This window comes from Cervus canadensis, chromosome 25, assembly GCF_019320065.1.
Source record: "Cervus canadensis isolate Bull #8, Minnesota chromosome 25, ASM1932006v1, whole genome shotgun sequence".
Lineage (NCBI taxonomy): Eukaryota > Metazoa > Chordata > Mammalia > Artiodactyla > Cervidae > Cervus > Cervus canadensis.
The window spans coordinates 27,233,239-27,258,571 of record NC_057410.1 but is presented as its reverse complement, the minus strand read 5'-3'; the positions used below and the strand labels follow the sequence as shown (position 1 = coordinate 27,258,571).

Sequence of the window (25,333 nt, the reverse complement as noted above, 5' to 3'; positions counted from 1 at the left end):
TGCCGCTCCGGCGAAGGAAGAGGACGCCATGATTGGTTGGCGCCGGGACGGCGGGCGGTGGAGGAGCCTGGCTAGTCTGGGTTTCAAACCGGTGCTGGGCTTTCTCCATCCATGTTTTGAGGCCGTGGGGGGCAGCGGAGGGCGGGGAGTCGGCTCAGTGGAAACCTGGATTTGGTTCTTAGAGCCGTGGAATTGAGAAGAAGTGACCGGAAGTGATCTTGGGACTGACCGGAAGCGAGGCCTGGAGGGGAAAGGGAGAGTGGTTCCCGGGAGGGAGGGGATTTCCAGCGGAAAGGGGCGGGGGAAAGGTGCGAAAGCGGCGTGGGAGTGCCGGCTAGGCAGCGGATCGCTGCTGCGGGTCTTTTTGGAAAATAGCGAGTGACCACCGCGAGCTCAAGGGGAGATCCCAAAGAGAGGGCGAGGAGTCCAGGGTTGCCTCTGGACAGTCTGGAAGAGTTAAACGAAAGGGCCCTCGCTCGGCTCCAGAGACCTGGGTGCGGGGGAGGGATTTTGGAAGTCGGGGTAGGCGAGAGTGAGGAGCCAAGGGTACGGGAGATTAGTTGTGTGGGAAGTGTGGGTGGGTTTGGGGGTGGCTTGGTGGGTGCTGCGTGGGAGATCTTGGTTTGGAGTTTTCTACAGTCTTGCAGTCTTGCCCCGGTTGGGTAGAATCACGCTACTCGCCTTTGTACAAGAAACTGTGTCCTGGGGCGAGGAAGGAGCCAGAATGGCCTGGGCTCTGAAGCTGCCTCTGGCCGATGAGGTGATTGAATCCGGGCTGGTGCAGGACTTTGATGCTAGTCTATCCGGGATCGGCCAGGAACTGGGTGCTGGTGCCTATAGCATGAGGTGAGTGAGATTTTCCCAGACCCTGCACCTTCTGAGTAACAAAGGCAGGATAGAGAATAACGGGGGAGGAAAAGAGGTGTGTTGAGTTAGAGAAGCTCTCCGCGGTTAGAGAAAAGGAACTTGTTTCTTTTTTGAGTGGGTGAGTATTGTGGTAGAAATGGAAAAAGAGATTATGGACAGTATCAAGAAGAATGGCTCTTGATTAGCAACCAAGTGAATGTTCAGTGTGGGTGATTTGGAGACTGTTTGGGGGTGTGTGTGTGTGTGTGTACGTATGTGTGGGTAGGTTGCACTGGACTTGTGTGAGTAAGAGGCCACACTGAACATGTGAGATGTTTAGGGAGTTGGGACTTAATGATAAATATTGGTTGACTGCTTTGGGGGACGAAATGTGAGGTCCTAAGTCCACACATCTATATCTTAACCAGCTTTCAGGCTTTACTCAGTTCTGGGGTTTCTGACTTTTGAAACACAAGCCGTGAAATGAAAAAGTGTCAACAAGAACTTTTAGATGCTTCTAGACCTTCATGTATCAAGCCAAATATTGATAATAAATAAAAATCTCCTGTGAAAGCAACATAACCTGCCATGTAATTTATTTGCATGCCTTAGCTACTTCATTCCCCCAATATAGTTTGTTTCATTTAAAAGATGTGCAAGAGCCATGTCTGGAAATGTTGAAACATCTGCTTCTTAATGTTTGATGGAATATTACTGGGTTTCCAAATGCATAATAAGGCTTAATCTCAGTAAGTGAGTCAAAGAGACTTTAGAATTTAGCATTTTTAATTAGGTTTATGAGTTTATAATGGGATTTTGCCTTTTATGGTGAAAGTGGGCAAATTTTGTATTCTGTTAGTGAGTGTCTTTGAGAGTTATAAAAGTGAACTTCCTTTCTTTAACCCTGCTAAGCCAAAGTGAACTTTCCTCACTGAAGTAAAATTGAGTTAGAATTTAATACTTCATTTTCAGGAATCTTTGCTTATAGTTAGAATAGTAAAGGCCATCCTTTAATGCATATTTTAGTAATTTTCAGGGAAATTTGAGTTCTGTCATGCAGTGCTCTTAGCCTTGAGAAATTTAACTTTAATTTTGTCAGTTCTTATTTAAATAAGTCTTACCATTAAAATAGGGATTAACCTGGTCTGCAAGTAAATGTCCTGACCCTGAGTGTCAGTACTGACATAATATTTGACAATTTATGGTGGTGTTCATATAAAGATTACGACCACAAAAAGTTAAGTTGTGTCTAGGTTATCACAGTTATGGATGGAGATAATTGAATATAGCTGTACTTGGTATAAAAATAGTTTAACATCATTAGCAAACATTTGGGTATCAACTGTGTGCTCTCTCTACCATGTGACCTTACCTTACATTTATGAATGCTTTCCTATTCATATCCTGAGTGGTCCTCACATGTATTAGTAGAATGCCTTGTATATTTACACGTTTGGAATTTTTTTCCAACATTAAATCCACAATGGTTTTCAAACATCACTTTGTTTTTTCTCAATAGCATAATGCGTAAAAATTTTTTTCAAGTATTTTTTTCTTTGTCCTCTTTCACCTTCCTCCTTTTCATGCACTTTGCTATTGTCATGCTTCTCTTTTCTCTTACACACATTTAATCATTTGCGTTAATTTGTGTTAAATAGATATTAGTTCTCAAACTATAGTATTTATGAGAGTCATCTGGAAACATAAAAAATAGTTTCCAGCATCCCATCTTTGGTGATTGACTGGGGCACAGACTAAAAAGCTGATTTTTTAAAAGCAAGTTCTTCGGTGATTTTGATGCAAATAGTCCACGGACCACATTTTGAGAAACACTGATTGGAGGAGATTTTATACTCAAAGACAATAATTCTTTGCTCTCCATTTTTCTTGTTTTAACTAAACCTGTGATTGCTTTTTCTAAACCTTTGTTAGGGAAATGTTCTCTCTCACAGCAATTTTTAAAACAATTTTTATGTGTTTATTTATTTTGGCTGCTCTGGGTCTTTGTTGCCGTGTGAGGGTTTTTTGTATTATAGTTGGGGTGAGCGGGGCCTCCTCTCTAGTAGCAGTGCGCTGGCATCTGTTGACGGTGGCTTCTCTTGATGCAGAACTTGGGCCCTAGGGCATTGCAGGCCTCAGTAGTTTAGAGGGCAGGCCTGGTAGTTGTGGCCCATGGTCCCGGCTACCCCAGGGCACGTGGGATTCCCCTGGACCAGGAATCGAATCTGTGTCCCCTGCAGTGCCGGGTGGCCCGCCAACCACTGGACTGCCAGGGAAGTCCCAACAGCAGTTTGTTTTGTAAAATATTTTCCTAACGTATTTGTTTTACCCTGATTTGCTTATTTCTACTGCATCTTAAAATGGTTTCATTTATACCTCTGTTGGTTTATATTTTATAAATGATTTACCTTAGTTGGATGTTTTGTTTCTTCATCTGCCATTGCATTCATTAACTGTATTATTTTCATAAGTGGTCCTTTAATAGTCTCTATATTTTTTCCTTACGTCTTAATACATGGCACACACTTTATAATTAAAATAAAATTCCCCGAAAACATGCTGAATAAAAGAAGCCAGTCACAAAAGACTACATATGATCCTATTTCTTAGGAATGTCTAGAATTGGCAAATCTCTAGGGACAGAAAGTAGATTAGTGGTTGACTAGATAGTGAAGGACAGGGAAGCCTGGTGTCCAGGGGGTCACACTGAATAATATATCTTTGTATCAGTTTACTTATCCATTCACCTACTGAAGGGCATCTTGGTTGCTTCCAAGCTTAGGCATTAGGAATAAAGCTGTTATAAACATCTGTGTACAGATGGTTTTCATCTTCTTTGGGCAGATACCAAGGAATGCCATTGCTGGATCATATGGTATGAGTATGTTTAGTTTCATAAAAAGCTGCCAAACTATCCTCCATGGTGGCTGTACCATTTTGATTCCTATCAGAAATGAGAGAGTTCTGGTATTACTCCACATCTTGTCAGAATTTGGTGGTGTCATTGTTCTGGATTTTGGCCATCCTAAAAGGTGTATAGTGTATACTTAACTTTTTTAAGATCTGCCAAGCTGTTTTACACAACAGCTGAACCATTTTATATTCTCACCAACAATGTACAAGGGGTCATATTTCTCTGCATCCTCATCAATACCTGTTTTCTGTGTTTTAAAGTCATCCCAGTGAGTGTGAACTAGGATCTGATATTATTTGTTCTACGTTCCCTTGATGACCATGACGCTGAACACTTTTCATGCGTTTGTTGGCCATTCATGTGTCTTCTTTGGAAAAGGGTCTGTTTGAGTCCTTTGTGAAAATGAAAGTCGCTCAGTCGTGTCTGACTCTTTGCAGCCCTATGCGCTATACAGTCTATGGAATTCTCCAGGCCAGAATACTGGAGTGGGTAGCTTTTCCCTTCTGTAGAGGATTGTCTCAACCCAGGGATCAAATCCAGGTCTCCCGCATTGCAGGCGGATTCTTACCAGCTGAGCCACAAGGAAAGCCCATTTGAGTCCTTTGCCCAGTTTTAAATTGGGTTGTTTTCACATTGTTGAGTCGAAGAGTTCTTTATGTATTCTGGTTACTAGATCATTAGGCTTCCCGGGTGGCTCAGTAGTAAGGAATCCACCTCCTATTGCAGGAGATGTGGATTCGATCCCTGGGTGGGGAATATGCCCCGGAGAAGGAAATGGCAACCCACTCCAGTATTCTTGTCTGGAAAATCCCATGGGCAGAAGAACCTGGCAGGCTACTGTCGATGGGGTCACAGGAGAGTCAGGCATGACTTAAGGACTAAACAGCAGCAACAACAAGATCATTATTACATAATGTGGTTTGTAGATACTTTCTCCAGTTCTGCATGTTGTCTTTCACATTCTTGACAATGTCCTTTGATTCACAAAAGTATGTAATTTTAAAAAAAATATTTGTTATTTTATTTGGCTGTGCTGGGTCTTACTTGCAGTATGCAAACTCTTAGTTGTAGGAAGTGGGATCTAGTTCCCTGAGCAGGGATTGAACCTGGACCCCTGCATTGGGGATCCAGATTCTTAGTCATTGGACCATCAGGGGAGTCCCCAGCAGTGTTTAATTTTTATGAAGTCCAATTTATGCTTTTTGTTGCTTTGTGCTTTTGATGTCAGCTCTTAAGAATCTTGCTAAATTCAAGTTGTGGCCATTTACACTGTGGTTTCTTCTAAGAGTTTATAGTTTAAGCTCTTATGTTAGGTTGTTTATCTATTTTGAGTCAATCTTTTAATTTAAAGCGAGATAGGGGTCCAGCTTCATTTGTTTGTATTTAGATAGCCAGCTGTCCCAGCTATTTGTTCGTTTCCATTGAATGTTCTTTGTAGTCCCATTGAAAATCAAGTGGCCATACTTGTAAGGATTTGTGAACTCGATTCTGTTCCATTGGTTGACATATCTTTTTGCCAGTACCACACTATTTTGATTACTGTAGCTTTGTAAAAAAAAGCTCTGAAATTGGGAAATGTGATTCCTCTTATTTTTTCTTTTCCATTATTGTTTTTTGCTATTCAGGGCCCCTGGTAGTTCCATACAAATTTGAAGGTAAGCCTTTCTGTTTCTGCAAAACAGGCCATTGGAATTTTGATAGGGATTTCATTAAATCTGTAGATAACTTTGGGAGTATTGCTATCTTAATAATACCAAGTGTATCAATTCAGAAACATGGGGTGTCTTTCCATTTATTTGAGTCATCTTTAATTTCTTTAAGCAGTATTTTGTAGTTTTCAATGTATAAGTATTTCACATGCTTGGTTAAATTTATTCCTACAGATTTTATTCTTTTAGAGGTTGTTATGTGCTCAGTTGCTCAGCTGTGTGTGATTCTTTGTGGCCCTATGGACTGTAGCCCACCAGACTCCTCTGTCCATGGAATTTTCCAGGCAAGAACACTGGAGCATTTCCTACTCCAGGGGATCTTCCTGACTCAGGGACTCGAACCCACATCCCTTGTATCTCATACACTGGCAGGCAGATTCTTTACCACTAGCACCACCTGGGAAGCCCTGGAGGTTATTGGGACTACTTTTTTTTCACTTAGCACAGTGACTTCAAGGTTTTTTTCCATGTTTCATGAAAGGATGTTGAATTTTGGTCCTGTGCCTTTTCTATCAAAATGATCATACAGGGTATTACATTGTGATTTCCTTGTCTGAGCTATCCTTACACTTCTGAGATACATCTCACTTGGTCATAGTTTAGAATCATTTTAATGTACTATTGGATTCAGTTTGGTAGTACTTTGTTGGGGATTTTTGTGTCTTTATTCATAAGGGATATTGGTCTATACTGTTCTGTATCATTTTCTGGCTTTTGGTATCACAGAATGTTAGGAAGTGTTCCTCCCCTTTTTTGGGGAAGAATTTGAGTTAGAATGGTGTTAGGGACTTTCCTGTTGGTACTGTGGATAAAAATCGCCTGCCATTGCAGGGGACATGGGTTCAATCCCTGGTCTGGGAAGGTTTCACAAGCCATGGAGCAACTAAGTCCATGTGCCACATGTACTGAGCCCATGTTCTAGAGCTCACAAGTTGCAACTGTCAATACTGAAGCCTGCACACCTAGAGTCTGCTCCACAACAAGAGAAGACACTGCAGTGAGAAGCCTATTCATCTCTAGAAAGAGTAGCCCCTACTCACTGCAACTGTGTCTTTGTATGCTTTGTAATTTAAAACAATGGAAATGCAGTTGATTTATAATATTGTGTTTGTTTCTGATGTGCATCAAAATGATTCAGTTATTTTTATATATATATTTTAGATTATTTTCTATTATAGGTTATTATAATATATTGAATATCGTTCCCTGTGTAATACAGTAAATCTTTGTTGTTTATCTATTTTATGTATAGTTTGTATCTGTTAATTGCATACTCCTTTTTTATCCCTCCTTCCTCCCTTTCCCCTTTGGTACCTAAAGTTTGTTTTCTTAGTCTATTTTGTGTATAGATTTATTTGTATTATTTTTTAGATTCCACATATAAGTGATAGCATATAATATTTGTCTTTGACTTATTTCACTTAGTATAATATTCTACAGGTTCATCCATGTTGCTGCAAATGGCAGTATTTCATTCTTTTTTATGTCTGGGTAATATTCGATTCATAAGGGATTTGATTTAGGTCATACCTGAGTGGTCTAGTGGTTATCCCTACCTTCTTCAGTTTAAGTCTGAATTTGGCAATAAGGAGTTTATGATCTGAGCCACAGTCAGCTCACAGTCTTGTTTTTGCTGACTGACTGTATAGAGCTTCTCCATCTTTGGCTGCAAAGAATATAATCAATCTGATTTCGGTGTTGACCATCTGGTGATGTCCATGTGTAGAATCTTCTCTTGTGTTGTTGGAAGAGGGTGTTTGCTATGACCAGTGCGTTCTCTTGGCAAAACTCTATTAGCCTTTGCCCTGCTTCATTTCATACTCCAAGGCTAAATTTGCCTGTTACTCCAGGTGTTTCTTGACTTCCTACTTTTGCATTCCAGTCCCCTATAATGAGAAGGACATCTTTTTTGGGTGTTAGTTCTAAAAGGTCTTGTAGGTCTTCATAGAAACGTTCAACTTCGGCTTCTTCAGCGTTACTGGTTGGGGCATAGGCTTAGATTACCGTGATATTGAATGGTTTGCCTTGGAAACGAACAGAGATCATTCTGTTGTTTTTGAGATTGCATCCAAGTACTGCATTTGGGACTCTTTTGTTGACTATGATGGCTACTCCATTTCTTGTAAGGGATTCCTGCCCACAGTAGTAGATATAATGGTCGTCTGAGTTAAATTCACCTATTCCAGTCCATTTTAGTTCACTGATTCCTAGAATGTCGACTTTCACTCTTGCCATCTCCTGTTTGACCACTTCCAATTTGCCTTGATTCATGGACCTAACATTCCAGGTTCCTATGCAATATCTGGGGCAGGAGGAGAAGGGGACGACAGAGGATGAGTTGGCTGGATGGCATCACCGACTCGATGGGCATGAGTTTGAGTAAACTCCGGGAGTTGGTGATGGACAGGGAGGCCTGGCATGCTGCGATTCATGGGGTCGCAAAGAGTCAGACACAACTGAGCGACTGAACTGAATATTCCATTACTATATATATGTGTGTATATATATATATAATATTCCATTGTTTTTAATATATTTTATATATATATATATATGTGCTGTATATATATCACATCCTCTCAAACCAATCAATCATCTGTTGGTTGGTACTTGAGTTCTTACCATATCTTGGCTTTTGTAAACAGTGCTGCTATGAAAATTGAGGTACGTGTGCTTTTTTGAATTAAAGTTTTTTTCTTTTCTGGATATATGTCCAGGAGTGGGATTGCTGGATCTTATGATAGTTCTATTTTTAGTTTTTTGAGAAAACTCCATGTTCTTTTTCATGGTGGTAGCACCAGCTTGCATTCCCACCAACGGTGTAGGAGGGTTCCTTTTCCTCCACACCGTCTCCAGCATTTATTGTTTATAGACTTTTTGATGACAGCCATTCTGACTGGTGAGTGGTGATACCTCATTGTGGTTTTGATTTTCATACTTCTCATAACTAGCAATGTTGAGCATTTTTTCATGTGCCTGTATGCTTTGTAATTTTTTGTTGAGAACTGGACATTTTGAATATTATAATGTGGTAACTCTGGAAATCAGATTCTGCTCCCTCCCTAGAGATTACTGTTGTTACTGAATGAAAGCTGCAATTGTCTATTTGTTTAGTGACTTTTCTAAACTTTTTTTGTAGAGAGTATATTCATTGCTATTATAGTCACTGAAGTCTCTTCTGTTATGTCATTATGTCCACCCTGTCAGTGACTTGACAAAGATTTCCTTAAATGCCTGGATCCAATAAGAAGAGAAAAGGGGGGGAAAAAGAGTGTTCTCTTTCTTTAAATCTCTTTGTCTCATTTTGCTTGGGAAGCCACTTCAGCCATGGGGGCTGAAACAGTGGTGAGCCTCTTTGCCAGCTCCTCAGCAATCAAAAACAGTGATCAAGACACAAAACTCTGGGAGTTCTTCCGTGGCCTAGTAGTTAAGATTCTGAGGTTTCTCTGCCATGGCCCAGGTTCAATCCCTGACTGGTGAAATAAGATCTTGCAAGCTGAGCAGTGTGGCAAAAAGGAAAAAAAAAAGACACATAACTTTGAATTTTGGAGACAAGATCTGTATTGCATATTCTAGCACCAGCAAGCTACAGTAGGATCTTGGGCTATTTATTGTTCCCACTGCTTCCTGCCCTGGGACTGGGTGCTGAAAAATGATAGGTGCCATGCCAAATGCTGAAATTAACTAAAATTTACCAGCCTCTTTCTTTATCAAGCACTCCCTTGGATGCTGAAAGTGTTGACTAGATTCCAGAGTTTCAAAATAATTGCTTCAGGCATTTCTTGCCAGCTCAATAGTTCTTTTGGTGAAAGACCAATTCCTAGAGCTTCCTACTCTGCTATCTTCCATGACCCCTGTCCTTAATCTACAATAGCCTTTTAATTGGTTCAACTCTGTTTCTGACTCTGCACTCACCACCATCCCCCCACCTAATCTGTTCTCTACACTGAAACCTTTGTGTGCGGGTATTTTGTTCATTTAAATAAAAAGTAATTTCAGACTTGTGAAAGATTTGCAAAAACAGTACCAAGAATTTGTGCATACCCTTCACCCAGATTTCTTAAATGTTAACATTTACTAAATTTGCTTTATCTTTCTCTATCTTTCTTCACACACCTACAGTTATTTTTTTCTGAACTGTTCAAGTTGCAGATATGATGCCCTTTAACACCTAAATACTTCAATGTGTCATCTTTTGAAACAAGAAATTCTCTTACATAACCACAGTACAATGATCAAAATCAGGAACCTGACTCTGACACAATGCTATCATCTACCTATGAAACGTTTTCACATTTTGCCAGTTGTCTCAGTAATGTCCTTTATAACAGAGAAATATCCAAGATTATGTGTTGATTCAGTTGCTCATTTAATCTAGAATGGCTCCAGTCTTTCTTTGTATTTTCATGGCACTGGCAATTTGATGAATACAAGCCAGTTATTTTGTAGAATATTCCTCAATTTAGGTTTGTTGTTTCCTTATGATTAAATTCAGTTTATACACTTTGTTGTTTAGTTGCTGAATCATGTCTGACTCTTTTGTAACCCCATCCCGCCAGGCTACTCTGTCCATCGGATTTTGCAGGCAGGAATACTGGAGTGAGTTGCTGTTTCCTCCTCTAGGGGATCTTCCCGATTCAGGGTTCGAACCTGAGTCTCCTGCATTGGCAAACAGATTCTTTACCACTGAGCCACCAGGGAAGCCCTCAGTTTATGCACTGTTGGGTAGTAATACCTAAGTAGTGATGCTGAGTTCTCTCTGCATCACGTTACATTGTTGTTTTTTAGTTGCTAAGTTATGTTTGACTCTTCCATGACCTGGTGGAGGATAGCCCACCAGGCTCCTCTCTGTCCATGGAATTTCCCAGGCAAGAACACTAGACTGGGTTGTCATTTTCTTCTCCAGGGGATCTTCCCAGGGATCAATCCGTGTCTCCTGCATTGGCAGGCAGATTCTTTACCACCGAGCCCCACCTGGGAAGCCCCATCATATTACATAGCACATGCTTGATTCTATTACTGGAAGTGTCAACTTCGGCCATCTCGTGAAGGTGATGTATACCTCTTTTCTTTTTGGATATTTATTGTCTTTCGTAATTGATAAATATCTTGTGGGAAGATACATTGAGACTATGTAAATATCCTGTTATTTTTCAAACTTTTACCTATCAATTTTAGTGTTTATTCTTGCCTTAATCAGCTATCGTTATGATGGTTGCTAATAGATGATTTTCTAACTGTGCCTTTTCTTCTAAATTTGTTCATTGGCTTTGCACTGTATGAAAGAGCTTTTCCACATACACGTACCCCTGTGTTCATAGAAGCACTATTTACAATAGCCAAGACATGGACACAACTTAAATGTCTGACAGGTGAATGGATAAAGAAGATGTAGTATGTATGTGCACAATGAAATATTACTCAGCCATAAAAAAAATGAAATAATGTCATTTGCAGCAACATGGATGGACCTAGAGATTATCATACTAAGCAAAATAAGTCAGAAAGAGAAAAATACCACATGATACCATTTATATGTAGAATCCAAAATATGACACAGATGAACGTATCTACAAAACAGAGGCAGATGCACAGAGAGCAAACTTGTGGTTGCCAAGGGGGAAGAGGCAGGGGGAGGGGAGTGCTAGGAGTTTGGGGTTAGCAGATACAAACTGTTACATATGATGGGTGAGCAACAAGGTCCTACAGTATATATAGCACAGGGAACTGTCGTCAATATCCTGTGATAAACCATAATAGAAAAGAATATGAAAAAATATATATATATCTGAATCACTTTTTTAAAGAACGAACTTTTACTTCTTATTTTTATCAATGTAGCCTCATTACTTAATAGATTGTAATTGTTTATTAATACTATCACTATATATTTTGATCAGTTCCGGATTTGGCTGGAGGAACCCCTTCAAGTTGGCTCCACATAGCAGCCTTTTAAAATGAAAGTCTTGTTAATGCCTTTTGTCCTAACGTAACTATTGATAGCACCCTCCTTCACTCACCCAAGTGTCCCTGTTTGAATGACAAATTATATGATTGTCTTACTTGAAATGTAGATCAGATTGTGCTACTTTTCTCCTAAAAACTCTCCAGTGATTTTGCATCCCACTTTGAATAGAAGGTTCAGTTCTGGCACTGTTCCACATGTGGTGCCTCTGTATCTTGTACATATCAACTCTTCCCCTTGCTGCTGACCCCAGCCACATCTAGCCTTCTTACAGTCCCTCAAATGCACAGTCCCTCAAATGCTATGCACACTCCCACCTCAGGGCCTTTTGTATCTGCTGTAACTCCTCCTAAGACTTCTACATTCCTCACTTCCTTTAGGTTTCTGCCTAAATGTCACTTTATCAGAGAGGCCATCTCTCACTACCTTCAAAGAACATAGCAGGCACCTCCTTCCTCTCACCAGCACTCTGCCTTCACTAGTCTTCTTTGTCTTTTCCCCAATATCTGATGAGTTATTCATTTGCTTACCTCTTTCCCCAACTAGAATAAATGCTCCTTGAAAGCAGACTGTCTTCTGATTTCTACTGTATCCCTACTACCTTAGAAGAGTGACTAAAAAACTAGCTGCTGATCTGTTGAGTGAATGTACTGAACACACTCTTTTTTGTTTCAAAGGCAAGTTCAGTTCAGTTGCTCAGTTGTGTCCGACTCTTTGAGACCCCATGGACTGCAGCACGCCAGGCCTCCCTGTCCATCACCAACCCCCAGAGTTTACCCAAACTCATGTCCATTGAGTCGGTGATGCCATCCAACCATCTCATCCTCTTTCGGCCCCTTCTCCTCCTGCCTGCAATCCCTTCCAGCATCAGGGTCTTTTCAAATGAGTCAGCTCTTCGCATCAGGTGGCCAAAGCACTGAAGTCTTAGCTTCAACGTCAGTCCTTCCAATGAACACCCAGGACTGATCTCTTATAGGATGGACTGGTTGGATCTCCTTGCAGTCTAAGGGACTCTCAAGAGTCTTCTCCAACACCACAGTTCAAAAGCATCAATTCTTTGGCACTCAGCTTTCTTTATAGTCCAATTCTCACATCCATACATGACTACTGGAAAAACCATAGCCTTGACTAGATGGACCTTTGTTGGCAAAGTAATGTCTGCTTTTTAATATGCTGTCTAGGTTGATCATAACTTCCTTTTGGTCATAACTTTCCTTCCAAGGAGCAAGCGTCTTCAAATTTCATGACTGCCGTCACCATCTGCAGTGATTTTGGAGCCCCCAAAAATAAAGTCAGCCACTGTTTCCCCATCTATTTGCCATGAAGTGATGGGACCAGATGCCATGATCTTAGTTTTCTGAATGTTTAGCTTTAAGCCAACTTTTTCACTCTCCTCTTTCACTTTCATCAAGAGGCTCTTTAGTTCTTCACTTTCTGCCATAAGGGTGGTGTCATCTGCATGTCTGAGGTTATTGATATTATGTGAGGCCACTGTTTCTCTCCATTGACACTAATTTTTGTTCTTTTTTGTTGTGCTGCTTTTCCAGTACTGTTTATTTTCACTTTTTTCCCCTTTAGCTGTCTTCTAAATCTTCATCTCTTTGTCTTAAGTGTTGATCCCACTCCTTTCCCCTTCATTCTGAGTCTCTTATGATGGATAGTGTATTTAGACGAAATCTCTCAATTTGTTACAAAATTTATCCACTACTTTTTAAAAAACGACCTCACTGTAAAAGTGTAAAGAAATGACTAAGCATGTTTATCTTCTAGTTCAGGATACTTTTGCCTCTGGGAGTTGACAGAGGGATATAACTGAGGAATGAACAGAGGGCTTTAGCTATAAATACTCTATTTCTGAAGCTAAGTGGAGTATACACAGGTATTTGTTGTACTTTTTTTTTTTTTAACCTTTTTATATGTCTGAAGTACTGCATAATTTGGGGGGAAAAGTCTCTACTGCAGCATAATCTGTTGCTTGCTAACTTCCCACATCTTTTAAAATTGTCCTTTCTCATTTGTTGGTTTTGTTCCTAAAGGTCTATAGATGTTTCTTTGCTTTGTTAGTTTTCTTGCCCTCTTATAATTCTAATGGAAGTTGACCTACAGTCCAATAATGTTGCCATTCCTTACTTATCCCATTTGTTACATTCCTTTTCTTTTTTCCACTTCCTCTTTATCTAACTTGTTGGCAGTAGTTTCCAATTGTAACCAGAGGTTGACTCCTACTATGCATGCATCATCAGGCTAGAACCTGGGAGAAAAATTCATTTGGGACTGGTTTTTTTTTTTTTGAGTCTTTATTGAATTTGTTACGATATTGTTTCTGTTTTATATTTTGGTTTTCTGACGTTGACATATGTGGGATCTCAATGCCCTGACCAGAGATGAACCTGCACCCTTTGTAGTGGAAGGCGAAGTCTTAACCACTGACTACCAGGGAAGTCTCCTTTTGGGACTTTTTAAAAGTTAGTTTTATTTATTTATTTTGAAAGTTATTTTTTAAAATAATTTTATTTATTTAATTTTAATTTTGGCTGCTCTGGGTCTTCATTGCTGCCTCCCGGCTTTCTCTAGCTGTAGCGAGCAGTGGCTACTCTGCTTTGCCCTGCACCGACTTCTCCTTGTGGTAGCTTCTTTGGCTGTGGAGCACAGACTCTAGGTGAGTGGGCTTCAGTAGTTGCAGCACATGGGCACAGTTACACCGCAGCGTGTGTAATCTTCCCAGACCAGGGGTCGAACCCGTGTCCCCTGCGTTGGCAGGGATTCTTAACGACTGGACCACCAGGGAAATCCTCATTTGGGACTTTGGTGTTCTGATTTTCCTTTCATCACTAGTCTTTATAGTAATTTAAAATACATTTTGATCATCATCTTTTGTCTTTATTTGTATAGCTGGTATCTTCTCCCAGTTTATGGCTTGTAATTTCATTTTCTGTGTCACTGGTTCCAAAGTTTTTAATTTGGTGTATTATAGTTTATCAGTCCTTTCCTTTATGGTATATGATTTTAATGTCTAAGAAATTCTTCCCTAGTCTTAAGGCCATGGAGTTATTCTTTTTCTTTTTTTCTGTTGTTGTGCTGGGTCTTCGTTGCTACCTGAACTTTTCTCTAGGTTTAGAGAGCAGTGGCTACTCTTTAGTTGCAGTGCATGGGCTTCTCATTGCCCAGGCTTTTCTTATTGTGGAGCACAGTCTCTTGGGCATGCAGGCTTTAGTAGTTGCGGTTCCATGGCTTGAAAGCACAGGCTCAGTAGTTGTGGCACATGAGCTTAGTTGCTCCAAGGCGGTGGGGTCTTCCTGGACCAGGAATCAAACCCATGTCTTCTGAATTGGCAGGCAGATTCTCTACCACTGAGCCACCAGGGAAACCCATAAAATTATTCTTTTTTATTGTTTTCTAAACGTTTTACATTTTTGCTTTTTATACTTAAATCTTTAACCCATTTAGATAATTTTTTTTTTTTGGCCACATCATGTGGCTTGCAGGATCTTAGTTCCCCAACCAGGGATTGAATGCAGGCCATAACAGTGAAAATGCCAAGTCCTAACCACTGCACCGCCAGGGAACTCCCAGAATTGGTTTTTTAAAAATTGAATTTTGTATTGGGTGTTGATCCAATTTCATTTTTTTCCATGTAAATATCCAATTTTTCCAACATTGTTTATTAAAAAGTTCATCTTTTCTTCACTGATCAGTGATACCACCTCTGTCATAAAGTAGATTTTTGTGTATGTGGAGTCAGTTAATGGGTTCTGTATTCTGTTAGTTAGGTTAATTTGTCCATCTGAATCAATACCATGCTATCTTAATTACTAAAGCTTTGAAATAATATTTGATATCTGGCAGGGTAAATCTTTTTATGTTTTTTTCTTCTTAAGGAGTATCTTGGCTATTCTTGGTTTTGCTAATTGATACAAATTTTAGAATCAATTTGTCAAGTTGAATCTGTTGGGATATTGAATGGGATTGAATTTGTAGATCAGTTTGGGAAAAATTGACATCTTTAAAATATTCAGTCTTTCAGTCCTTGAACATGCTATAACTCTCTATTTAGGTCTTACTTGAACATTTCATAAATTTGAAATGTTTCTACTTTCATTACTGGTTTAGACTTTATTATTTACCCAGACTGTTGCTTAGCTTTGACCTGATCTCCCTATCTTTTTTTTTTTTTTTTTTTGGCCATGCTGTGTGGCATGCAGGATCTTAAGTTACCCAACCAGGGATCAAACCTAAGCCACTTGTCGTAGAAGCTCAGGGTCTTAACCACTGGACCTTCAGGGAAGTCCTCCTGATCTCCTTATCTCTAGTCTCTTTTTACCAAGAGACAGTCTACCACAGTGAAATCTGGAACTAGATTTAGGAGTTTGAATTCTGGGTCTCTCGGGATTGGACAAGTTACTTAACCTCCGTTGCTATAATTTAAAATAGAAATAATAAAAATAATAATAGTACCTACCTCACGAGGTTCTTATGAACATTGAAAGAATTAATACATGTAAAATAATTAGACAATGTTAGGCAAGCAGTAAATGCTCAGTAAATGCTGTTATTATTGCTTTGATTTAAATTCTAGTGTCTAACTTCAGAGCCTATCTACTTAATTCTTGTACTCTACTGAAGAGAAGATGAATGTAAGATATGTTTTAAAGAGAAAAATTCATAGGACATGTTAATGGGCATGAAGATAATGGAAAAAGTATCAATCTAGGATGCCTTCAAGTGTTCTAGTTTGAGCATTTTGATGACTCATTTGTCATCTGGTACAAGGAGGAATAGGGGGTGGAGTGGTAGGCTGGGAAGGTTTGGAGGAAGATCAAAAGTTTGCATTTGGACTTGGTTCATTTGATATCCCAGAGAGACTTCAAAGGGGCAATATTAGATAGATATTTAAATATGGGATCTGGAGTTGAAAACAGAAGTCTGGACCTAGGTGTGTTTGGGAGTCATCAGATTAACAGTGATATTTAGATATATGGGAATTAATGAGATCATCTGGGAGTGAGAAAGAGAAGAGCCAAAATCACGTCCTGAGGTTTTATGGAGGAAGAGGGGTTGCTACAAGGCTGTTGAGGGGGCATTGCTGGTGAGGCAGGAAGGAAATTAGGAGAGGATTTAGGAGGCCGGACAGGGGAGTAGCCACCGTAGGAGTTAGAGCTCTGTTGAGTGCTGCTGAAGGTTGAAGTAAAGTGAGCCCAGGGGAGTGACAGTGAGTTTGGCTACATGGAAGTCCTCGGTGACCACGACAGTCACTTTTTATGAGGATTGAAAGCCTAACTGTCACGGTTGGAGGAAAGAATCTGAGATGAGAAAATGGACACTGAAGGTATATAGATATTTTTAGTTGTGAAAGGTACAGAGAAGTATAGTAGTAGTTGAAGGGAGATGTGGGAAAATTTTTTTATGAAGGAGAGATAGTCAAACATGAATATATGCTAATGAGTATAATCCAATAAAAGGAGACTGATGGTACATAAGGAATTAAGAACACATGGGAAAAAAAAATAAAAAGAACACATGGAGTCTAACTCCATGGGTAAGGATTAGCCTTTCCCAGCAGAAAGAATTTTGCCTTCATTGTATCAGGAGCAAAAGAGAAGATGGTTTCAAGAGTAAGTAGGTTTGTAGGTTTGGTTGTTAAAGATGCTTAGAAATATTGTATGAGAGATTTAATTAGTAAAATTGTATGTGGAGAGGCAATTGTGAGTAACATGGAGTGCTCAATAGATTTTTTTTTTTTTTTTTTGTATGTATTTATTGGCTGTGCTGGGTCTTTGTTGCTATGCGGGCTTTTCTGTAGTTGCAGTGCACAGGCTTCTCATTACCGTGGCTGCTTCTCTTGTTGCTGAGCACAGGCTCTGGGACACATGGGCTTCAGTAGTTGCGGTTCCAGAGCTCTAGAGCACAGATTCAGTAGTTGTAGTTTAGTTTACTCTGCAGCATGAGGGATCTTCCTGGACCTGGGATCAAACCTGTGTCTGCTGCATTGGCAGGTGGATTCTTACTGCTGAGCCACCAGGGAAGCCTGTCAATAGAGATTTGACAATAAATGAAAGAAGCATTTTCTGGACTATTCATCCACAAGTATAACCCAGTCATGTCTGCTGAGTAGCCTAAATTATAAAGACCTGGATTTTCTAATGGGATTATTACTATTCCTATTATTATTGTGGTACTCATTTAAACAATATTTATTGAGTACCTACTATGTCCAGGCCTTGTTAATACTAGAGTGACAAAACAAATGAGGTCTTTGCACCCTGGGAGCTTGCATCCTTTTTTTATGGGAGGAGTAATAAATAGGTAGGTAGATAGTAGGTAAATAGATAGATAGATAGACAAGGAAGTGCCCTGATAAAAACGCATAGAATCTATTTAGGTAGAGTGACCAGGAATGTTTCTCTGTAGACGTGACAGTATAGCAGAGACCTGAATGATGCAAAACAATCTGGAAGTTTAGTTTGTGGACGGAGGAATCAACTGTTGCAAAAGCTTTGAGTCCTTTTAGTGAAATCAGTTCACTGATACTGTCATTCTATTAGTATGACTTGCACAAATAACCATGTGTAGAGTGCTGGTGTGCATCATCTTAAGAAATATCTTTGGAGCACTGAATAGGAACTCTTGATTACATTTTCCTTAGTAATGTTTTAAACAAATGCAACGTTATGCCAGGCATTGAGTAATAATAAAGAAGTATAAAACTTGGATAAAATTTGTTTACTATTTCTTTGCTGCCTGAAATGGTGCCAGACCTAAAATGCTCACAAAATATTGAATGAGTGGATGAATAGACTTAGATTTATATTTGCTGTTTTCTAGCCATTTAACCATGGGCAAATTTTTTAACACTTCAAATTACTTGATCAGTTTCTTCAACTGGCAAATAAGGAGAGGGACACAGTTGCTCCTTGTGTGGATTAAATGCTAATTGACATGTAAAAAATTAGTGGTGTTAGTTGAGTTAGAGCAAGGGAAAGGAGTTATATTTTGTCAGCTGGAACTGTTAGAAGAGGGAAAAGAGAGATGAGAAGTATGATGATAGATGAAGCTGAACAAGTTAACTGGATCCAGTTTGGAAGGGCCTTGAGTGCCCTGTTGAGCTAGTGTTTTATCAACATTTCTTTGGGAAGCCTCTGAAGCATTGTAAACAGAGTAGTGACATTTTCGATTTACATTTTTAAAGGTTACTCTTGACTGTAGATTGGGGGATAATGATAAAAAGCTAGGTATCATTCCTGAAAAGGATTGAGGCTTAGTGAACTGGGTGTCTTCTGTTCCGCATATCCTTAGAACTGCAATTTAATTCTCTGTCTATCATGTGTGTATCCATCTATCTACATACCTACCTATCTGCTGTCTATCCATAAAAGAAAGGGAGCAAAAGCAGTTCTGTCTTGATTGCATCATCAGGCCTAACTTGGGACATTTCCAGGGAATTTTGGCCCTTTTAGAAGAAAAGACCTTCATCAAAGGTGTGGTCTGAAGGAGAAGGCAGAGAACTTTTCATAAGCCCTGCCACTGTAAGCATAAAGAGGGGAGAGGTAGCTAAAGTCTTTTGACCATTTCATAGGATAAGTATTCTGATACTTTTAGAATTTCCCCCCAAATTATTAGTGGTTAAAACGTTAACAAACAGGAAAATGTCTGTCTTTCACTGCAGAGAGGAATGGGGGACTAGATAGGCTTGGCAGTGGGAATGGAATGGGCAAGGAATAAGAACCCCAGAAGTGATGCTTGCTAATGAAAAGGGAGGGAAGTCTAACTGCAAACAAAGAAAATCATAAGAACTGGGAGACATTTGGGACCTGAAAAGAAGCTTTGAAGTTTAGCAATATAAGGGTCTAAGTGTGGTTTCCCTTAGTCACAGGAAAACAAACAAAAATTGTTGTTTTCATGGATAGATCGTAATGTAATGCTAGATATCAGATCTTTGAGTACTGAAAGTGGAGCTCTATTTTTTATGTCAAAACTGCCAGATTCTCTGGAATATATAACCCACGGTTGTCATTCATCACCTAAATGGGAAGAGTCAGTGATTTCAGAAATTGAATAAAAGAGCCTGGTACTAATGATGCCACAGGTGATGTTTTCAATTAGCAGTGTTTTAATGAGATTTGTAGGCTGTAAGAGCTAATCCTGTAATGTAGGAAAAAAACTGAGAAAGCAGGCCTATATCTGGCAAATCTCCTGAGGTAGGGCTTTGCTGATTCTGATTTCTTTGATTAAACTTTCAATATCTTACAAGCTCCCTGGAAGTAAATTTGATTCTGATATTGGTCAGATTCTTTTCAGCTTCCAAAAATAAGTAAAGCTTCTAGACAGATTTGAAATGAGACGTTTTTAGTGACTTTCTAAGTTAAAGGAAGATAACACATTGCTTATAGAAGGAAATAAGTGGTAATTGGCAAATTATTCAGCTAAGGAAAAATGAGGGAAACTCAAAGAGTTGGAGGGTGAAAAGAAATTAGCTTCATTTGGGGGGAGACTTTGAGATGTATTTGATAAATGACAACAATTCAAACCTCTGATCTCTCCTAACTGTGCTGAAGAATGGTTTATTCCCAGAAGCAATTCTTAAAGTGCTTAAAGAACCTTAAGCCCAGTACTGAGATCTGGAAAAAAAAGTTCTAGAAACACTATTCCTAAAGAAAGACTGTTGGATGATCAACATCTCTTTCACAGACAGCATCAGCAGAAAATCCACATGTGGTGGTTTTATCTAGCTCACTTGTGTTTTGAGGTCACACCAAACAGTCCTTGTTCCAGGTTTGAAGTTCAGATTTGAAGTTCCAGAGGCGTAGAGTTAAGCTACTGAGGGCAGAGTTGTATATAAAACACCTACTGTAAACATAGTAGACCCTTTTGAGTTACATAATCTTTATTTTTAAATAATTCATTTATGCTTCCTCAAGTATTAGTCATACTTTAAGGGCAATGAACTGGAAAGTAGAAAAACAGTAGGTGTTTGTAGAATAGTAAGATTTGTTGATGTGCAGAAAGAGAAATTTAGGTGATAATGATGCTTTTTGCTCTGTAAGAGGATCTTATCTAAACCATGTTTATTACTGTATCTCTTCCACGTAAAAGAGGGCCCAGAACATAGTAGGTGCTCAAAGACTGGTGAAAGTCGCTCAGTCGTGTCCGACTCTTTGTGACCTCATGGACTATACAGTCCGTGGGATTCTCCAGGCCAGAATACTGGAGTGAGTAGCCCTTGCCTTCTCCAGGGGATCTTCTCAACCTAGGGATCGAACCCAGGTCTACTGCATTGCAGGCAGATTCTTTACCAGTTGAGTCAAAGACTATTGGCTGAATAAATGCAGGAAAAAAAAATTATAGAAATTTACTAATTCAGTGTCAAGGTGAGTGCTTTCTCTCCAGTAGTGGTGATGGATTTGCACAAGTCTGAACAAACTCCCTTACCTTCAGTGGTGATGTTTCAAGATGGCTTGCCTGGGGTCCTCTGTAGGGGTCTTGGTGCAGAAAGGTGGTCATCCTAGATGACACTGAGATCAAACCCTTTACTTTGGCTTAGACTCGGCACTAAGTAGTTAAACTCACCAAACTCTCCCCCACCAGTTTGGCTTTAGCTGGCATGGGATATGGCCTGGAAGGGAGTTTTAAAAGCTCCTCAGGAGATTCTTAAAATTCAGCTAAGGTTGAGAGCTAGTGATGCTCATATGCCTTCTGTACGGACCTTTAATTTAGTAATGCAGTCTAAAAATGTGACAGAAGATGACTTGAAAACTATCTTATATTTACAAATAATTTTTTCTGACTTAACAAAGCAAGATTTGGACTATAGTTTTTAAGATATCTTCAGTGTGAATATATTGGCTGTTAGATTTAGCAGCATCCTTCATTGCTTTACATTGGAGAGTTACGTACTATATGAGTTAAAAAATGAGAGCGTGTGAGAGAGCCAAAAGTGATCTAATAAGGATGAGTTGAAAGAAGAATGATTTTTCTGTTGAGTACGATCTGTTTACTCTCTGTGGGTATTTGTTTAACTAAAATTAAATTTAGTTGATTTATTAAAGTAGATAATATAGTTTTTTTGGTTTAATCCCAAGCAGTTAGATGAGAGTTGCTTTTTAAATAGAGCTATTCTAAGAAAGGTTGACTTAATATCTTCCTGTATATAACCACCACTACTATTAAGTTTTATTGCAAAGAATTCTTTAGAAACATTGGAACAAGGGCCTGTTCCCTTCTCTATCTTATTGCTTAACAAACCACTCCCCAAATGAAGTGATTTGAAACAACAATTTATGAATTCTCATGGATCTGAGGATTGATTGTGCAGATCTGCCTCGTGTGGTGTCAGCTGAGGTTCTATGGTCATCTAGGGGCTGGAACATCACCGTCTAGTGCTAGGTTCTGTGGGACCCTGGGATGGCTGCATTACCACCCCCACTACCACATCCTACATCCCTGCGCCTGCACCCTGCCCCATAGCCTCAGGGCCTCTCTCTCCACTAGCCACTCCCTGTGATCTCTCCAGCAGGATGGGGGTAATGGTTTAGTCACTTAGTTGTGTCCGACTCTTGCGACCCAGTGGACTGTAGCCAGCCAGGTACCTCTGTCCGTGGCATTCTCCAGGCAAGAATACTGGAGTGGGTTGCCATTTCCTCCTTCAACGGATCTTCCCGACCCAGGAATTGAACCTGGGTCTCCTGCATTGGAGGTAGATTCTTTACTGACTGAGCTACAAGGGAGGTCCAGCAGAGTGGGCAGACTTCTTGTGTAGACCTCGTATAACCAGTAAATAAATAAATAAAAGCAGGGAAGGCAGACTTCTTATTTATTTATTGGTTGTACTAGGTCTACATTGCTGCGGGCTTTCTCTAGTTGTGGTGAATGGGGGCTACTCGTCATTGTCATTGTCTCTTGTGGCAGAGCGCGGGCTCTCGGGCAGGTGTGCTCAGTAGTTGAGGCTCCAGGGCTCTAGAGCGCGGGCTCAGTAGTTGTGGCACATGGGCTTATTAATAGCTGTTCCATGGCGTGTGGAGTCTTCTGGACCAGGGATTGAACCTGTGTCTCCTCCATTGGCAGGCAGATTCTTACCCGCTGTACCACCAGGGAAATCTGGTAGACTTCCTACCTGGCAATTCAGGGTTTCCCAAAGCACAAAAATAAAAGCTGACAGTCTTTCTTAAAGATTGGCTCCTAAGCTAGAGCTGGCACACAATTTCCTATACATTGCCTATGTTAGAGCAAATTACTAGCCCAGATTCAAGGTGTAAGGAAGCTACTGAAGGGTGTGAATACCAGGAGGTACTCATCATCAGAGACCATTTTGGGAGATTAGTTACCAAAGGGACATTTAGCAGCCTAATTATGAGATCTCATGCAATTTTACTGGTTTATGAAACTTAAGGCTACACTTGGCGTTATTTAGATTTTACTTATTTTCATTTTTTTCACCAAACTCTGTTTTAGCAATTGCCGTGTTACAGTTAGATAGGAACTGTCTAGCCACTGTTAAGCTAAAAGTGAGATATAAATGAAAAGAACTTAGTAAGTTGTAGACTGATTAGGGAAAAGTGAGTACAGAATGGGGAATAATGTCATAAATTTTATGTTAGAAAAATTAATAATTAGTTTTCCAGAAAATTTGGAAAACTCAGCAGTGGCCATGGGACTGGAAAAGGTCAGTTTTCATTCCAATCCCAAAGAAAGGCAATACCAAAGAAAGTTCAAATTACTGTACAGTTGCACTCATTTTACATGCTAGCAAGATTATGCTCAAAATCCTTCAAGCTAGGCTTCAGCAGTGCTTGAACTGAGAACTTCCAGATGTACAAGCTGGATTTAGAAAAGGTAGAGGAACCAGAGATCGAATTGCCAACATCTACTGGATCATAAAAAAAGCAAAGCAATTCCAAAAAAAATCTACTTCTGCTTCATTGACTACGCTGAAGATTTTGACTGTGTGGATCACAACAAACTGTGGAAAATTCTTGAAGAGATGGGAATACCACACCACCTTACCTGCCTCCTGAGAAACCTGTATGCAGGACTAGAAGCAATAGTTAGAACTGGACATGGAACAACAGATTGGTTCAAAATTGGGAAAGGAATATTACTCGTTAAGGCTGTATATTGTCATCCTGTGTATTTAACTTATTTGCAGAGTATATCATACAAAATGCTGGGCTGGATGACTCACAAGCTGGAATCAAGATTGCCAGAGGAAATATCAACAACCTCAGATAAGCAGATACCACTTTAATGGCAGAAAGTGCAGAGGAACTAAAGAGCCTCTTGATGAAGGTGAAAGAGGGGAGTGAAAACGCTGGCTTAAAACTCGACATTGACTTTTTGTCCGACATCTTAGCAAGGCGGCAGTGGTCGCAGTTGCTCTCCGGCCTTCGCTATGCCGCCCAAGGACGACAAGAAGAAGAAAGAAGCCGGAAAGTCGGCCAAGAAAGACAAAGATCCAGTGAACAAATCTGGGGGCAAGGCCAAAAAAAGAAGTGGTCCAAAGGCAAAGTTTGGGACAAGCTCAATAACCTAGTCTTGTTTGACAAAGCAACATATGACAAACTCTATAAAGAAGTTCCCAACTATAAGCTTATAACTCCAGCTGTCATCTCTGAGAGACTGAAGATTCGTGGTTCCCTGGCCAGAGCAGCCCTTCAGGAACTCCTTAGTAAAGGACTTATTAAACTGGTTTCAAAGCACAGAGCTCAAGTGATTTACACCAGAAACACCAAGGGTGGAGATGCCCCAGCTGCTGGTGAAGATGCATGAACAGGTCCCACCAGCTGTACATTTTGAAAAATAAAACTTTATTAAATCAAAAAAAAAAAAAACAAAAAAAAACCACGACATTGAAAAAACTAAGATCATGGCATCCGGTCCTGTCACTTCATGGCAAAGAGATGGGGAAAAGTGGAAACTGTCAGATTTCATTTTTCTGGGCTCCAGAATCACTGTGGATGGTGACTGCAGCCAGGGAAATTAAAAGCCCCTTGCTCCTAAGCTTCCCTAGTGGCTCAGATGGTAAAGAATCTGCCTGCAGTGTGGGAGATCCAGGTTCGATCCCTGGGTCGGGAAGATCCCCTGGAGAAGGGAATGGCAGCCCACTCCAGTATGCTTGCCTGGAAAATCCCATGGACAGATGAGCTTGGCAGGCTACAGTCCACAGGGTCACAAAGAATTGGACACGACTGAGCAACTAACTCTTTCGTTTTCTCTTTCCTCCTTGGAAGAAAAGCAATGACAAACCTAGATAGCATATTAAAAAGCAGAGATATCACTTTATCGACAAAGGTCCATATAGTCAAAACTAGTTTTTCCATTAGTGATGTATGGATGTACATACATACAGAGTTGTACCATGAAGAAGGCTGAGTGCTGAAGAATTGCAGCTTTCAAACTGTGGTGCTGGAGAAGAGTTGAGAGTCCCTTGGACTGCAAGGAGATCAAACCAGTCAATCCTAAAGGAAATCAGTCTTGAATATTCATTGGAAGGACTGATGCTAAAGCTGAAGCTCCAATACTTTGGCCACCTGATGCGAAGAACCAGCTCATTGGAAAAGACCCTAATGCTGGGAAAGATTAAGGGCAGGAGGAGAGAGGGGGCAACAGAGGTTGAGGTGGTTGGATGGCATGGACCTAAGTTTGTGCAAACTCGGGGAGATAGTGAAGGACAAGGAAGCCTGGCATGCTGTAGTTCATGGGGTGGCAAAGAGTGGGACACGACTTAACGTCTGTACAACAACAACAACAAAAGAGATACCATTTATTGACTGCTATTGGGCTTCCCAGGTGGCACTAGTAGTAAAGAGCCCACCTGCCAATGCAAGAGACAAAAGAGATGTATGTTCGATCCCTGGGTTGGGAAGATCCCCCAGAGGAGGGCATGGCAACCCACTCCATTTGCTTGCC

At 40.2% G+C, this 25,333-nt stretch overlaps 1 protein-coding gene and 1 pseudogene across 3 annotated transcripts in view; both read left to right on the top strand.

The window, feature by feature from the left end:
• Positions 1 to 25,333, top strand: part of TFCP2 (transcription factor CP2) — a 49,538-nt gene continuing 24,205 nt past the window's right edge. The window contains exon 1 of one of the 2 annotated variants that reach the window (XM_043446761.1): positions 1 to 846. In XM_043446761.1, coding sequence (XP_043302696.1) covers positions 725 to 846 — 122 coding nt within the window. In that variant the 5' untranslated portion in view covers positions 1 to 724. The remainder of the gene's footprint in view (positions 847 to 25,333) is intronic. The other variant, XM_043446762.1, reaches the window with a different exon arrangement.
• LOC122427350 lies at positions 23,760 to 24,265 on the top strand (annotated as a pseudogene). Its single transcript, XR_006265399.1, has one exon. The product of XR_006265399.1 is annotated as a 40S ribosomal protein S25-like (transcript).